Here is a 17,226-nt window from a genome sequence, read left to right as displayed (position 1 = left end):
CTCTAAATGTCTGATCACTTTTGCTTTTTAATGTTCTTTGATTGTTTTGAAGTTTTCCCTTGCAGTGATGATGATGTGGTTGAGGAAGAAGCGTTGGAATTCGACTCTGGTTTTGAGAATATAATCATTGTTTATAATCTACCAGTTGTTGCTCCTGAGAAGTTTGAGAAGCTAGAAATTGTAATAAGAAAGATATTTGGGCAGATTGGTGTGATTAGAGAGGGAGGGCTTAGGATGCCTATTGATCAGGAGACGAAGAAGACCCAAGGATATTGCTTCATCGAATACAGCACTCCACAAGTAATAATTTTCTCACTCCCTCTGACCCGTTTGAAAGGGTTTTTGATGGCTAGTTTTGTAAGTTTACTGATGAAATGCGTCACATTTTGATTATGTGCTGTTATATTCATTTGTGCTCTTCATTACAATGATCGGGAACTTGTTATTCATCCTTTGAAAAAAAGAAACTACCTTGTAGTCACTGTCAACCTTACTTCATGTGCAGAATATGTGGTGGATGTTTATATCATTTTCATACTCTTTTATTCCTCCTCTTTTCTTTTTTTTTTTTATTGGTTTCCAATGCATGTTGGTTTCATGCTCATGTTTAAAAATGCATGCTTGGGTGGTTCTCCTATGCATTGGAATTGTATATCCATTGTCATCTCTGTGTGTGTGTGTGTGCACGCGTGTTCATGCATGCGCGCGTGTGACCGACGTGTGTTGGTTGCATGCTCATGCTTAACAATGCAAATGATGCTTAGTAACTTAGGTGGTTATCCTGTGTACCCATTGTTCCCTTTTAAAGTGGGATTCCATTACCAAAGTGGGATTTCATTACTATTACTTTTAGTTTCTCATATGAAGTGTCTTAGATGTGCTTTATTTGCTTTCTTGAGTTATATGCTGCAGTAAACATGAGTAAGATATTTAATTTTGTTGTGCCACTATGTGATCATGCACATGCTTAACAAGGCTCTTGAGTGAGGAAAGCTGGTGGATCGGCTTTGTGGTAACAATGGAATACCAGTACGATCATACGATACGAACATTATTGCCTAGGAATCTATGATTATCTTGAATGGAAGATGTCTCTCTTCCATCTCCTGGCCTCTCGCAGGAGCACCTAGAGCAGTTAATGCGCAACTTCTTGTGGTCCGGCGACGACACCAACAAGAAATACCACCTCGTGGCTTGGAAACAAGTGTGCCTGCCTCAACCAGCAGGAGGGCTCGTTATCCGTAATCTCAAGCTTACTAATCTTTGCCCTTCTTTGCAAATGGTGGTGGAGGCTGGCCACCCAAGGTAATCATCTGTGGCACCGTATCTTATCTCACAAACACCACCTTGCTTCCTTTACCTGGTCCACCCCCCACAGGCTAGCCCAGATGGCCTCAGGATTCTGGAGGTCTATCTTCCACTCCATTCACTTATTCAGGTCCTTTTCGCGTCTTCAACCCCGGGATGGACTCAAAGTTAGATTCTGGCTAGACACCTGGCTCGGCAACTCACCTCTTGCCACTCAATTCCCCTCTCTCTTTTGTTTGGCCTCTACTCCCTCAGCCTCCATCCTTGATCGCTTTCCTTCTACGGGCTCCCGCAGAACATGGAACTTAGATCTTCTTAGAGCCCTTTGAGATGATGAACTCTCTGCTTTTCTTTCTCTTTCTGCTCTCATCTCCACCGTTCCCCCCTTCCCTAGGGGAGAAGACCAGATTATTTGGACTCTGACCCCCTCAGGGTCTTTCACGGTTTCCTTCCTTTACCATAGCCTAATTTTGACTCACCCCAAGTCTGTTATCTGCCATCCAGCTATCCTCAAAACCTGGTGCTCCTTTATCCCACCCAGAGTTCAGGTTTTCAATTGGCTGGCGTGTTGGGGGAGAGAGTCCTAACAGTTGACCAGATCCAGAGGAGAGGTTTGCCCTTACCTAACCGGTGTGTGATGTGTCTCCAGGCTAAGGAAACCAATGCTCACCTCTTTATCCACTGTCCTCTGGCGGCCTCTCTTTGGTGGGACTCTCTTGCTCTTTTTCAATGGGTTTGGGTCATACCCGAAAATGTACCCCTACTATTCAACAATTCTTCTTGCCTCCCATGGCCTCGTTCTGGGGCCCTACTATGGAAAGCACTGATGGCCACCACCATTTGGAAGGCCGCCACCATTTGGAAGGAAAGGAACAGCAGGATCTTCAAGGGTCTTTCAGCCTCCATCCCCCAATTTCAAAGCCACCATTCGCGCCTCTGTCATTTTATGGGCCACTAATCCCAGTCACTTCAAATTCCTCCATGGCTTCGACTTCCACTCAAACTGGGCTAATATCCTCAGCCATCAGCCGAGGAAGGTGCCTCGCTCGACACTCTGGAGGCCCCCAGACAGGGGAGTCATCAAACTTAATTTCGATGGGTTGTTGCTAGGCAACCCTGGTTCAGTATGAATAGGTGGGATTTTCAGAAATGCCCAGGGTTTTTCCCTTGGGCTATTTTTCCTCGTCTTTCGGAATCACGGACTGCACTGAGGCTGAAAACCGGGCCATACTAGAAGATCTTAGGCGATTCAACCACTCTTGGGCCCCCCTCCTCCTAGTCGAAGGGGACTCCCAGAATGTTCTCTTGGGCTTCTAGCAGTTCCCAACCACCTTGGTGACTCTGGTATCTGTTTGATGAAATCCGTGTTCTTTGCAGCCTTGTTCAGGTCTCATGGAGGCATATCTGGAGGGAGGCCAACCACGTCGCAGATGAGCTCACCAAACTTGGGGCTTCTTCAGTTGTTGGGCATAGCTCTTAGTATCTTGTTTTAGTTTTGGGGGGTCTTTCTCGTGTAAAGGTTTTTTCTTTCTTCCTTTTTTTCCTGTCTTAGATTTCTTTGTTGGGTTTGGGTTTTTTTGTTTTGTGTCTGGGCTGGGTTTGTCACCTCCCTTGGTGACCTTTTTTGTATCTCCCTTCGGGGCTCCTTTTTTTGCATTACTCTACTTCATCTATACAGCATAAAAAAAAAAGATTTCTCGATATAGGAATTCCTATTAGGAAATCAGATTGCACAATTTGAGTTTTATTTGTGACTTTTTTCAGGAAACTTCTCCAAATTGTGGTTAGAATTTTATATGCCCTTAGGTCTCTGTTCTCATTGTGGTGTTTATCTTTTAACTTGAGCCAAGCCCCTTGGATTATATCGGATTCCCATATCAAACTCCCCCATTAGGCCAGTGTGGAGTATCATTTTCAAACGTAAAATGTTTCACATATAAAGAAATATTGTCGGCAAAGTATATCATGTGGATTATTTCTCTATAAGAAACTGTATATACTTTGTTTGGGGTTTACCTTTTCTCCTATAGTCAATAATGAACGTGGATTACTTTTAATTTTTTTTTGTACCATGGGTACTTATAACAAAGGAGTTTCATATTTTCCAACCAATTCCTACCAATCAGTTGTATAATTTCTAAACTGTCATATTTATCTGATCTCATCGTGACCACATGGGGGATCACTTGAAACTGCTAGCAATGTTATACTCAATTCAGTTAGTGATCGAGAAAAATTGTCATACTGATTGAGCTTCATAACTTAATCCATAACCTTTGGATGCAAGTCCCGCATGATAGTTGTTCATGAAGTTTCTATAGCTGCTTGCCAAATCACTCGCATGAGAATGCTGGCTAAAAAGAAGCATTGGACAATTATACTTTACAAAATGTTTAAAGATGAACATCCTAACCTCTTTGCAAAATGTTTAAAGATAGACCAAGATTAACTTAGCACGAAGGGCTGGCAGTCTTTCTATCTGCAATGAAGATTATTCCTCACTCAAGCCTTCTTCCGGAAGAAATTGAGTATCACACTCCTCTATAGCACAAAGCATCATTCCAAAAGGAGGATCACCTCTCATAAGGGGCACATTGTAAATCTCCAGGGCACTTAACCAAATCCGGCACTTTGGGTTCCAATCCTAATGATGAATGCATTAGCAGAAGAGCCACATGATGGGATGATTGGACTGCTATTCCATAAAAAATGACTACAAAGTAGAAAAAGTCGGATGGAAACCTGCATTGCCCTCTACAGACTCATACCCATTTCATTTAGGGCTTCTTGTCCAGAAGAAAGACAAGTGAAATAGATGAAGACCTGTGGTTCATGACTTGAGAAAAATGCATATGTGGTCATAGAAACTTGGTGCCTATTAAAGCTAACCTTGTGTGGCCATGCTTGTTGGCTCCTTTGTCTGGAATAGACGTGGTACACCAAGTGTCCCCAAGTCAATCCTCTCAGTCGCTATCAATTCAATGCTCTTTATTATTTCTCTTGTGAACCGAATTAATCTAATTATGTTATTTAAATTTATTTTATTGACCAAATGATATTGATGCTTTGTCACACTATCATATTGGAATAATATATCGTTCTCATCCTTCCACTTATCCACAACCCTCTGTTTTTGTTTCACAATGCACAATGCTGCTTGCTAAGAGAGTTGGATAGGCAGGTCTCAAGCAAGAGGCTTTTGGCCAGCAGTACTTATTCAGTAATCCACCCAACTAAGCTAATTAATGCATAAGAGAGTATGAGGCCCCTGCCTCATCATTCCACAACTTAATGCCTCAGTCATGCAGAAGCGTCGGTTTGGAATTGACCTATGAAGTGGTTTTGTTAAGGGTTTCGATTCCAAAGATATGTACAGAGTCAGTCTATTTGCCTTTACAGGCCTGGGCCTGTACTCTGTAGCACTGCTTCGTCGGATTACCCTTTGTTAGGCAGGCAATGCGTTGTTTACCTTGAACATAAGACTCTAGGCATACCTGAGTGCTCATGTCCACTGTGCATAGCACAGGCCTATATTCAATTGTGCAGCTTGTAAAATTGAAATGGAGAAATGAATTGTAAGCTTCTTCAAGGACATTATATAGAAAATGTTTACCTGGTTTGCTTGACCACCTGAATTTACAAACCTTAGCGTTTACATTTTCCATTTTTTTTCTGCATAAAATTTTTCCCCTTTATCATGCCTTCTAAGTCATCTATTATCAACAAAATATGGAAAAGTGTCTGTGCTTTGCATAGAACTAGTTCTACATTGTTATTTTTTAAATTCAACACCTTCCTATTTGTGTCCTTTAGTGTCGTATGCATACTGGAAGTATAGATTGACTGAGCATCTGTATTTGATGTTTGAATGTCGTTAGTGAATGTTTTATCTTGCTAAATGTACTTTTTTAAAAAAAATGCACTACTCTGCACATTTAAGGTTGTGTATCCAACATTTGAAGTTCCATGCTGATGTTTATTGGATTATTTCTAATACTTTGCTAGCACTTTGCTAGGTCAATATTCTTATAATTTCATCTATTCCATTCTAAATGTGTTATTTGGTGTAACAGGAAGCTCAGACAGCTAAGGACCAGACAAATGGTTATAAGTTGGACAAATCACATGTATTTGCTGTGTACTTGTTTGATGAATTTGACAAATATGTTAATGTTCCTGATGAGTGGGTTGCTCCCGAAATAAAACCTTACACACCCGGGGTATACTCTTCTTTCTCTATGGTGATATGTCTGAATTGTGTAGTTGCATTTAATTTCTTTTAATTGTTACCTTGCCAGCATTGGAATTACAATTAAGATGCAACCAATTGGTAATATCTAATAAACAAGTTCTGACAATTGATCAACCATAAATGGGTTATCCTACCTGATAATTAGGATATCATGACACAGGCTTATATTCTAAGAATTTACCTAATAGATTCAGGACATGAAGAACTTCAAAAATCATAATTTTGTTTTGAAATCTTGTGAAGTGGTTTCGTCATGCTTGTCTTCTATGATTTTTATAGCTTATGCACGTGAAAACTTGTTGTTCAAGTGATAGAAGGGATAGAATTCGAAATGAATCTATTCGAGAGAATTTAGGCGCGGTACCAATAGGCGATAAAATGAGAGAGAGTAGACTTAGGTGGGCTGGCCATGTATGGCACTGATATGACACTGACCAAGTACAACACTTGTTAAGAGGTGCAAGTTAGTTCAAGTGGAAGGATTGAAAAGGGCAAGGGGTAGGCCCAAAAGAATGTGGTTAGAAGTAGTCCGAAAAGATATGGGGACTTATGGCCTCATTGAGGATATGGCCTTTAATCTAGCGGAACGGAAAACCATAGCAGAACGGAAAACCAGAATTCATGTAGTCGGCTCCAATTAATTGGAAAAAGGCTAAAATGATGATGATGCACATGAAAACTTTTGTTCACCCAAAAATATCCTCTAGAGAACCTGTGTAGTTCTTTTTCCCTATGACATCTTATAGTCAGTATGATGTTATGTTCCAGATTGAAAATGGGCTCTGTTCTGTATACTTTTGTTTGATTGGTGAATGCACCAAAGTTAAATGCGGGATGCATTATGAGGCGCCAAGGGGTTCCAGTGTGTTATGTGCTTTGATGAGGCGATGATGTGGATGCATCACTTCTTATGTGGACTATGAATATTTAAAATATTAAAACTATAAAATTTATATGAATACAAAGAATAACATTAATATGTGAGTTCTGTGGTATTAGGTGTTTCAATTAAGTATTTATTCTTAAATATACACTGTTCGAGTTGCCGATAGAGTAATTGATATTTTCTGTCTTTATTCTCTAATATAAGCATGTAAAATAGAGTGATCCAATGCATTCATTAAATTCAATAAACTCGAAAGAGAATGTTACTACACCAATCAATTAAGAAAGCAAGCAAGCATAGTGCAATGTTGTTCAGAGAAATTAGAAAGTATTCAGTTTAGCATTAGAAGCATATCGCAAGCATTGTGTGATATCACTTTGGGTCTTGTTTTAATTTCTAACCTTTTTTTTTTAAATGATTTGCAAATATAATCTGATTTTGGATATAATCTCCTTCGAAGTTGAAACCCTTGATAACTCGATAATTTGGTGCTCGAATCCTTCAAATGATAGCATGGAATCAACACTTGAGGCTATATATGTGGGCTATGCACCGCCTAAGTGGGCCTCTATGGTGGACCCTTGGCAATGCTACTGCATTGCTTCCATGCAGTGGCATGATGCTTTATGTGGCTGCATCTGTTAAGAATTGAGTGCACATGATGAAAACAAACAAGCGAAACTAATCTTAAACTAGATCTAATTTAACTTCATGATCAGCATCCTTGCTCATGTCTAAAGTGCTGTGGTACGCAGAGATCATGTCTTGAAGTTATCCTGTCAGTATTGAGGGAAACCTTTGTATATGCCAGTATTGAACTGTTAGAAGGTTTGTTAAGCCAACAAAGATCAGATGATTGCCAATTGGTTAAATTGTTATAACTTTTGAATTTGGTGTTTCCTTTACCTGTTTTTGAGTCATGATATTGGCGGGGAACATGATCAATGAGAGTCATATCTTTGATCTTGGTGAGTGCTAGGCTGGGAGGAGTGGCTCACACTCTGAGGAACTTGAAAATCAGAGCACATTGAAGAAAAACAGAAAAATGGAAGATGTTTAATTAACTATCGCATTTAAATCTATTGGAGAGAAATAAGAAGTGCAAAATACTATTTTAAGGGATCTTGTTGGATTGTTGAACTGCAAACATTGAGAATCTCATACTTCTGTGTTTTGGTTTCCTTAATCTAACTAACAATGGGTTGGTGATCTGTAAATTTTCAGATGTTATGACATTTATGTTGTTTTGGTACTTTTTGTATCATTTATTTGCTTTGTTGCTCAGGTTTATGAAACATCTGTCTTGTGTTTTGGATGTCAACTAACTAAAGAAAAATATTTCATCATAAAACAAAAGAGTTAAAGAGTGAACCATCTTTGAACTAGAGTTTTCTGTCCTTAATTTTGGTGGCATACAAGAGCAGAGAGGAAGCATTGGCAAGTAGGAGATCCTTTGGGTTTCTTACAGTCTATTCATCAGATCCTTAATCTTGGTGGCATGCGAGAGCAGAGAGTAAGCATTGGCAAGCAGGAGATCCTTTGGGTTTCTTACAGTCTATTGTTGAGATCCTAAGGATCTGGTTGCATTTAGACTTATGCTGTGAGGATATGCCCTCATCATCTAACCTTGCCCCAAAGACTATAAAATTGCTGTCCCCACCAAAGTTTCCCGATTCATATCCTTCCTATGTTGAAGTGGCCCAAGCCGAAACCCAAGCCGAAGCCAGCTGAACCAAATTGTAAGTTGGCTTCCCTACATAGCTCACCAAGTGAAGTCCAAATCCCAAACTCAATATAGCCAAACAAATACTTGCCCACTGGGCAATGAACAGAAAGTAACAACCAACAAGACAATGTATGCCCACAATCACCCTTAATCATATTCACAACACATTAGAGTATATTGACCCAAGTCGTTAAGAGAAGTTGAAGAAAATAGCCTCAGATTGACTTTTTATAGGTGCATACTCTTATAATTAATTCAATAAAGCATTTCATGTTCGTCCAATCAATTAGGATACTACTCCCAAATATTAAGCAAAAGAGGAAGAGAATGAATTTATATTTATTAAAAAAAAGAACTTTGCTGTCCGAGGGAACCCAACAATTCTAACCTGATTGTTTGATACTATCATGCTATTAAACATATGGCCACAAGAAGTTAACATTTCTCAAAAACATGTGGCCACGAGAACCAAAAAGAACCACTACATTAAGAAATTTATCAGTTAACAGCAAGTGAGGGATCTGAATTAGAGCTCCAAAGCATTAGGGTATGGTTCAAATCCCTTCTTAATTAACAAATATTTACTATCAAATAATGCGTAGAAAAATTTGTAAACATATGAAGGACCCAGAAAATTTTTGTACCATGCTGATATTTAGAGCAAATAAGGTGAGAATCATGCCGTGAAAGTCAAGGCTGACATGAAGCAACAGCCATAAGGAGGTGTTCCCTTTGTAAGAGGTGTTCAAAGCAAAAGAAAAAAAGCCATAGATGCATACTGCATGGACTCAAGCTTATAGAGCTTTGATCACTTTTCCATAGAGTTTGTGAAGACACGTTCAGATCCCTATAATTGGGTCATGAGTTTTAGGGAGGTGAAATCAAAGCTTAAAAGAATGGAGAATCTTGTTTCTTCAACTTTAGGGCTTTATAAGGAGATTGAAATTCTTTCCGAGCTTGAAAATATGCTTAGAAAGATCCAGAGTGAGAAGAATTCGGAGAGACTTGTAGAGCCATTGTGCTTAACCAGAAGGTAGTTTGGCAAAGAAAGGAGGTAAAATATTTAAAAGCGAGCTCAATTTAAGGTTTAAACTTTGATTATCTAACCGCTATTTTGGCCAAATCAATCTTTACTGTGTATTTAAATATCGTACAAGTTTTCTTCATCAAGATAAAATGGAGGCTTGATCCACCATTGCTTATGCAGGACAAGATGCCTCTTATTTTGAGATTATCCTATTAAAATTTAGGAAAGTATTTTTGGGATTTTTTGGGGTTTATTTTTTAGGTATTTAAGTTGTTTAGGGAGTTTAGGATTTCTTTCTTTCTGTTTTGATTTTATGGGCTATTCGATATGTAGTTTAGGGTCCTTATGGAATTATTTATTATAGTATGGGTGAAAATGTCATTACTAATGTTGTTTTAATTGAGACTTTCAATTAGAATAAGGATTTCTTTGGTTCATGGTGAGGTCTTTTATTATAAATAGGTGTTGAATGGGGGCTTTTCTTTTAGAATTGAATACTACTTGTTTCGTGAGAGTTGGTTAAACCAGAAAGCTAAGAAACATGGCTTGTAAGCTTCTCTCATTAGTTTCAATGAAACTTGAGTTCTTCTATTTCTTTTTGTATTCTATTCTTCTTTAATTAGCTTATAACGTCTCTACAACTATTTACATTCTGCTTTAATTGGCTTATAACTTCTCTGCAACTATTTACCCCTCCTCTGGAAACTTAAATTGTGGAAAGCCTTTTAATGTTGAAATCATGGCCATTACCGAATTGAGAAGCTTTGCAACAAATTAGAGGAGCTGTTTAACAAACCCAAGTTTTTCAATTCCAGTAATAAGCTTTTTAATGCCAATAGATGGAGAGGGGAGAGCGAAAGAGAAGGAAATGGGTTGCAATTAATTCTCAATTCAAGTGAAAGAGAGAAGTCTTATCACTGTATGTTGTGTGTGTGTGAGAGAGAGAGAGAGAGAGAGAGAGAGAGAGAGAGAGAGTTACAGAGTGAAGAAGCGGTAGAGAGAGACTACAGTAAGAAAGAGATAAGGGACTGTCAATACTTTTTTTGGGTGAAGAACTGTCAAAACTTGAGAGAAAGGGTAATGAACAGGTTCATGGTCATTTTGGACCATTATGGATTTCCTAAATTGAACATGGGTAAAAATAACTTTTCATGTACTAGAAAGGAGGGGAACAGAGTTTTTGGACGAACCTATATTCCGTGACAGACTTGCTTACGTATGTTCTTGTCTGAAATATTCCCATCATTTTTGTACAAACAGAACACATTTTTTGTAGTCTCTATCAACGCTTATAGAACCCTGTCGTCCCCCCTCATTTGTAAATATTCCTATCATTTGTCCAAACATAAACACCTTTTTTGTAATTAATACAAATTTTATTTATCAAAAAAAGAAAGACGGAGAATTTATGAATCCTAGAATTTGAAGAAAACTGAAAAACTGGAAGAATACATGTAAATAGACCCACATGGAGGGCAGGAGAGTCAATATGAGATTGGCCAAATTATTTTTTGTGTTCTTTGTAGATTACGGGTTTCAACAAATTGACTTGTTTTTGGGCCGATTTGACTATAGTGGCTTGATGGTATTGTTCAATGCAAACACTAATGTAGAAGTTAAAATAACTAACATAATTGGCTGCAAACATGACCCTAGATACTTTCAAACAAATATATCACAACCTATGCTTTTTATATTTCATTTGCCTGATTGAGAATATTTCTTGTATTATCACTCCATTTCAGTTATGTTTTTTTTTTTAGTCAATTATGCCAATGCTAATAGTAATGAGTTTTCGGCCAATTACTATATTATTGGTTGCTTGTACCAACATAGTTAAGAATTGTCAACTTTTAAATACCTATGGGGTTATTTGGCAATTGGAAGCTAAAATCAAAATTGGAAATTTCGAAATCTAGAATCTAGAAGGTGAAACTTTGAGTTCCTGGTAATTAGAGATGAGATATTCGGTCGCCTAGGCAATCCTGGGGACAAACCACACCGAATAGGGTGTAGGCTGGGCCCTATTCAGTTTTGTCTTTAGGCCCCGCCTTGGTGGCCCTAGGATACACCTTGCCCCTTTTGGGGGAAGGGGGGGGGGGGGGGGGGGGGGGGGGGGGGGGGGTGGGTGTTGGAGGAGGAAGGTTTTCGAGGGCATTTTTTAGTCTCTTAAAACTTGTGTTGATTTGGAGCTTGAAAAACACCCCAACAAATAAGAATTTGTGATTTTTTTTTAAGACAAAAAAAAGTCAAACTTTTTGATTTCTTGTAAAATCAAAAGTATTCAATCAAATACTTTTTGAGACTTAAAGTGGTTGCAAAAGAGTTTTTTTGGCAACCAAAGGCCACCGGTTCGAGCCTCATTTGATTGGGTTTTGAGAGGTTAGTGTATTTCATTTATTGGTTTAGGCTTTTGTGATATTTATGAATATTGGGTATTGATTTGTTGTCCTTTTCAATTTGGTTATGGTGTATGTGGATTGTTTTTCATTTTGTATTAATATGACTTGTAGTTGAAAGTTGACATAACAAATGACTCTTGGGCAATTTTTGACTCATTTAATGTTTTAGTCATTCAATTTCGCAGTTCAAAGCCACATATGGTTAACTTCAAACTTTGCAATGAAGTAACACAAAAAACTATGAAGCAGTATTCTTTTAGACAAATAGATGTTTATGCACACAATCATGGGGTATAGTAACCTATAAAACCCCCCAACTATCATCCTTATGGGCCTAGATGTCCCCCGGCCTCTTCCTCTATTTCTCTCCTCTTTACAGGCCGCCCTGGTATATGGGTACCCGCCTAGGCCACTGAATCCATCTTCTTGAACATTGCTGGTAATAGAAAATTTGATTAATTAGTTCAGAATCTGGGGATTCTGGAAAGCTCTGTTTGATTTAACATGAAATTTTGTAAACATGGAGATTTGGAATTTGTTTAGTTATACCCATTCATTTAAGTTTTCATTTATCAGAGGGTTATATTTGTTAAATGAATAAGGTTTCAAAATCATAGCTCATCTACAATAAATTTAACAAATGGATGATTTATCACATAAAAAGAAAATAATGTAGTTATAGTTCACCTAATTAAATGGGATAATTGATGGCATGTATGAGCATTTCAACTTTTGTTTTTGGTTTTATTTTTCATACTTCTGATTGGGTTAAGGAAATAATGTGGTTATAGTTCACCTTGTTAAATGGGATAGTTGATGGCATGTACGAGCATTTCAACTTTTTTTTTACTTTTTTTTTTTTCCATACAGATTGAGCTAAACTTTTGGGCACTTGTGCACCTTGATGCACTCGATTATATATATATATATATATCTATATACATATTGGAAAATTGGAAAATAAATAACTGAAATGCCCCTGAAACTTCACATTATAGTTCAACTAAAAGGCTATAGATCTCATTTCTCTGATTTTTATTAGACTCTTGAGAGCATGTCTTAGTATTTTAATTTTAGTTTTCTTCTATGCATTGAATTGAGATAAAAATTTTGGGTGTCTCCTTGTGACTGCCAACCACACAAGACTCCTGCAATCAAGGCGTCTTATAGAGTTTATGGAGCGTCACGAACATTCTCCAAGAAGATCCAGGCATTATGGGTTTAGCCTTACTAAGATATACATTATAAAAGTTTGATCCTGCCTATCCGAGTGAACTCAACTTGCAAGTTTGAGCGAATAATGGGTGTAAGAGGTTAAATGCTTGCATCTATAGGCCTTGCCATATGCCAAGCCAGGCCGAAAGGAACCTTAACAGCGATTTAGGGTATGGATCCAAACAATTAATAAAAAAAGAAAATGAAGAGATAAGGGGCTGAGAAGGAGTGTCGCCACGACCTTCTTAAGTCGGCAGGCAGCAAGCAAGAGCTCAGTGAATAACTGATGCCCTGGAAACTTCACATTATAGTTCAACTAAAAGGCTATAGATCTCATTTCTCCGATTTTTATCAGACTCTTGAGAGCATGTCTTAGTATTTTAATTTTATTTTTCTTCTATGCATTGAATTGAGATAAAATTTTTGGCCTCTATACACATTTAAAAAATATGAAAAATATATTGTAAATATAAAATGATGAAATACCTCTAAGGGGCATTTTGATCATTTTATTTTATTTTAATTATTTTAATTTTTTTTACATAAGCACTCTAATGAGTTGCACACGCCGTACAAATTTCATCTCAATTCAAACTTGGAAAAAAAATAAAAATGGATGGCAATGTGTGCAACATTTTGAAAATGGCCAAATATTCCAAAAATTGATAAAGCCGCCTTTGTCGTTTTTTGAAAAATTTACTTCTCCTTTACATAAGCACCCTTAATGAGGTGCACAAACCGTACAAATTTCATCTCAATCCCATTTTGGATAAAAATAAAGATGGATGACAATGTGTACAGCATTTTGAAAATGACCAAATATTCCAAAAATTAATAAAGCTGCCTTTGTCATTTTTTGAAAAATTTACTTCTCCATTTCTTTTTCTTTTTTTGGGGATGGGGGAGGTGTTAGAATACCACATTTCTCATTTTTGAGAAATGTGGACTTCTAATGTTCCTAGTTGCCAAACTGGGAATTGCTAAAAGGTAGCAGTCAGTAAATTTTGGCATCATGAAATTTATAATTATGGAACAGCCCTTATGTCTATCTTGAGATTTCTTAGTTTGGACTTCTATTGGAAGTGATTAAATTTTTGTTATATTTTTGTTTATACTATGTTGCAGGAAAACCTTCAGCATTGGCTTACAGATGAGAAAGCTCGAGATCAATTTGTTATTCGGGCAGGCTCTGACACTGAGGTTCTATGGAATGATCCTAGGCAATTGAAGCCAGAGTTGGTTTATCGACGTACTGTAAGTTATTCGAGTACTTTGTTAAGCTCTATAGTTGTTGTTCTTGATTGTTTGCTTGTTCCGTTTTAGGAGCTAGGCAAGATTACTGCGTAGGAACTTGCTAAGGAGATCTACATTCTTATTCCCTTTCCGCAAGCTTTACAAGCATTTTCTTTTTTAACTGTATAACCTTTTTGTATCATTTCCGTTTATTGGAAATTTATGAAGCACTAACAAATGGTTTGTTGGTAAGTGCGAGTGCTGTTAGTTTTGATCAAACAGTGCCTGAATAGTTCTGTATAAAAATGTCTGGGCGCAGCACTAACTAGTTTTGAACTCAAATTTCATGAACCCCACAGAGTTGGATGATATAGGTTTGGCTTTGCTCCATAGACGACCAAAGAATTAGCCAAAAGAAATTTGTGACCTCCACTAGTGAATCTTTGAATTTTCAGTGCTTTGAGTTCCTACTTCTTTATAGTATTGTTTCTTTTGTGAAATTTGATGTAGGAGAACTTGATGAAACATAGGAAAATCAGCAATAAGCACCTTGACACAAGCAATTTTGGAGAAACCCTAAGGCTTTCTACCACCTAGGGTTCAAGCCGTAGGCTTCTTTTACAAGACAAAGTCGTTCTTTTCTTAAAGAGGAATACATCAATGACTCTCCAGCCCATCCATGCTTTTATTTATATTGAAAAATTATTGTTTTGGATAATATTTGTCCATACAATTAACTTTTGACCAAAAGATTCTAACTTAAGTATAATTTAAAACTAAACTCCCTAAGTTTAATTAAAATATCTAAAAAGTCTCTAACTAATCCAATAATGAAATAAATAAATAAAAACATCTGAAATAACCTAAAAAAAACTAAAAAAACACCTTGCTCTTCTTGTTCTTCTTGGAAGCCCTCTTAGAGTTTTCATCCTCCAAATATGAGCGAAAATTAGGAGGAATCTGTTGCTTTCAAAGAAGATACTAGTGGCTACTTGTTGTGCTCAGATCTTCATCATTCTCCCCAGGTTGAGGAGAACTCGCCCTCAAGTTCACATCTTCATCTTCATGCGCCTCCATACCTTGATACTCTGACAGATCAGCAATGTTGAAGATGTATGAAGTCTCCATGTGTGAAGGAAAAGTGACCTTGTAAGCATTGTTGCCCATCTTCTTCAAAATCTTGAATGGTCCAGATTTGTGATCATTCAACTTGTTGTATTTTCTCAATGGATGTCGTTCTTTCCTGAGATACACCATTGCGCAGTCTCCCAAATTAAACTCCTTGGAACAACGATGCTTGTCCGCTACTTCCTTGTATTTGGCTCTATTGGCTTCTAGACTAGCACACATTTGTTCATCCACTCCTTTCATTTGGTCAACCAAGTCCTCAACAGTAGCATGACCCTCCCCATTGGCCTGGACAAGAACCAAGTCATGTGAATGAGTTGGGTTGTTCCCGTATACTACCTCGAAAGGCCTCTTACCAGTGGATCTATTGCAAACACTATTAGAGGCAAACTCGGCTTGAGGTAGTGCTAGGTCCTACAGTTTCTTCTTTTCCTCACAGTACTTCTCAAAAGATTGGCAAGAGTACGATTTACCACTTTAATCTGGCCATCCGTCTGCGGATAATAAGCGCTACTAAACTGTAACTGAGTGCGCAATTTCTTCCACAAAGTTCCCCAAAAATGGCTGAGAAACTTCATATCCCGATATGAATTTATCGTCTTTTGACCACCATGCAACGTCACCAACTCTTTGATGTACGAGTTAGCAACATGTGTGGCATCTAGAGTCTTCTTGTAAGGTCTAAAATGGGCCATCTTTGAGAATCTATCCACCACCACGAATATAGAATCTATATCCCTTTGAGTCTGCGGAAGTCTCAAAACAAAATCCATGCTAACATCTGATAATGATGGAGATCAAAGCACAACAAGTAGCTGCAAATATCTTCTTTGAGAGAGACAGATTCATCCTAATTTTCGCTCATATTTGGAGGATGAAAACCCTAGGAGCTCTTCTAAGAAGAGCAAGAAATAGTTTGGGTGTTTTTTTAGTTTTTTAAGCTATTTCAGATGTTTTTATTTACTTATTTCATTACTGGACCAGTTTGGGATTTTTTAGATATTTTAATTAAAATTAGGGAGTTTAGTTTGAAGTTATACTTAAGTTAGAACCTTTTGGTTAAAAGTTAATTGTATGGACAAATATTGTCTAAAACAATAATTTTTCAATATAAATAAGGGTATGGATGGGCTGGAGAGTCATTCATGTATTCTTCTTTAAGAAAAGAGAGACTTTGTCTTGTAAAAGAAGCTTAAGGCTTGAGCCCTAGGTGGGAAAAAACCTTAGGATTTCTTCAAAAATGCTTGTGTCGAGGTGCTTATTGCTGATTTTTCTATGTTTATTCAAGGTCTCCTACAGGGGGAGTCTTTAGAGATCACCACCAAGAAATTCTCTTAACTTATTTCGAGAACCTCGGTACTGATGACTCCCAATATGCAGAGGCTATGGCATTGCTACTAGGGTTGAAAAAGTTCAACCCATCTTGGGGACCATACCTTATAGTGGAAGGAGACTCCCAAAATACTATCTCTTGGGCAAGAGGGAAGACCCCTCCCCCATGGCAACTTACTACCATTTTTTATGAAATTACTCACATTGCAGGGATATAGACGTCTCCTGGAAGCATACATGGAGGACATCCAACGAGCTTGCAGATCTGATGGCGAAAGAGGGAGCTAGAATCCAAGGGAAGAAAACAGTAGGCCCACTCCTTTTTTTGTCATGGACCACAGGCACACTTCGTAGCTTCCTTGGTTTTTGTTTTATTTTTTGGACAATCCTTGTAAATCATTGTAACCGAGCAAGTTTTATAAGCCTTTTTTGTATATGGCTCACTGATGTATTTTTTACCAAGAGCCACCCTCAGTGGGGGCTCTCGGTCTTCTCCCATTGTAGCCATTACTGTCTCAGTAATATAATGTTAACGTTCTTCAAAAAAAAAAAAAGAAAGAAAGAAAAAGGTGATGGAGGCCCAAAGCAAGGAGGCTAGAAATACAGCATATGAGGATTTGGGAATATGATCAAGAATTACATAAAACACATGGAGGCTGATGATGAAAAGATTGATGATGAACATATATCCTATCGAGTGGTTGTGTATCTAGAGAT

The 17,226-nt window shown here is 37.7% G+C and overlaps 1 protein-coding gene across 6 annotated transcripts in view; it reads left to right on the top strand.

Moving 5' to 3' along the window:
- The window catches only part of LOC18431617 (eukaryotic translation initiation factor 3 subunit B), a 30,530-nt gene that overhangs the window by 4,886 nt on the left and 8,418 nt on the right, over positions 1 to 17,226 (top strand). For 2 of the 6 annotated variants that reach the window (XR_016049485.1, XM_088858442.1), the window contains exons 3-6: positions 66 to 300; positions 5,382 to 5,528; positions 13,942 to 14,070; positions 16,720 to 16,816. Coding sequence is in view for 4 of the 6 variants with exons in the window: in XM_088858442.1 (XP_088714568.1) it covers positions 16,778 to 16,816 (39 nt within the window). In the remaining 2 variants the exon portion in view is untranslated. Of the gene's footprint in view, positions 1 to 52; positions 301 to 5,381; positions 5,529 to 13,941; positions 14,071 to 16,719; positions 16,817 to 17,226 lie in introns of all 6 variants that reach the window. The other 4 variants (XR_016049484.1, XM_006841738.4, XM_088858443.1 and 1 more) reach the window with 3 other exon arrangements.

Source organism: Amborella trichopoda, chromosome 2, assembly GCF_054954075.1.
Source record: "Amborella trichopoda isolate Santa Cruz 75 chromosome 2, AtrichopodaSantaCruz75HAP2 v2.0, whole genome shotgun sequence".
Lineage (NCBI taxonomy): Eukaryota > Viridiplantae > Streptophyta > Magnoliopsida > Amborellales > Amborellaceae > Amborella > Amborella trichopoda.
Note: the sequence above shows the minus strand (reverse complement) of the source record. Positions and strands in the feature narration are given on the sequence as shown.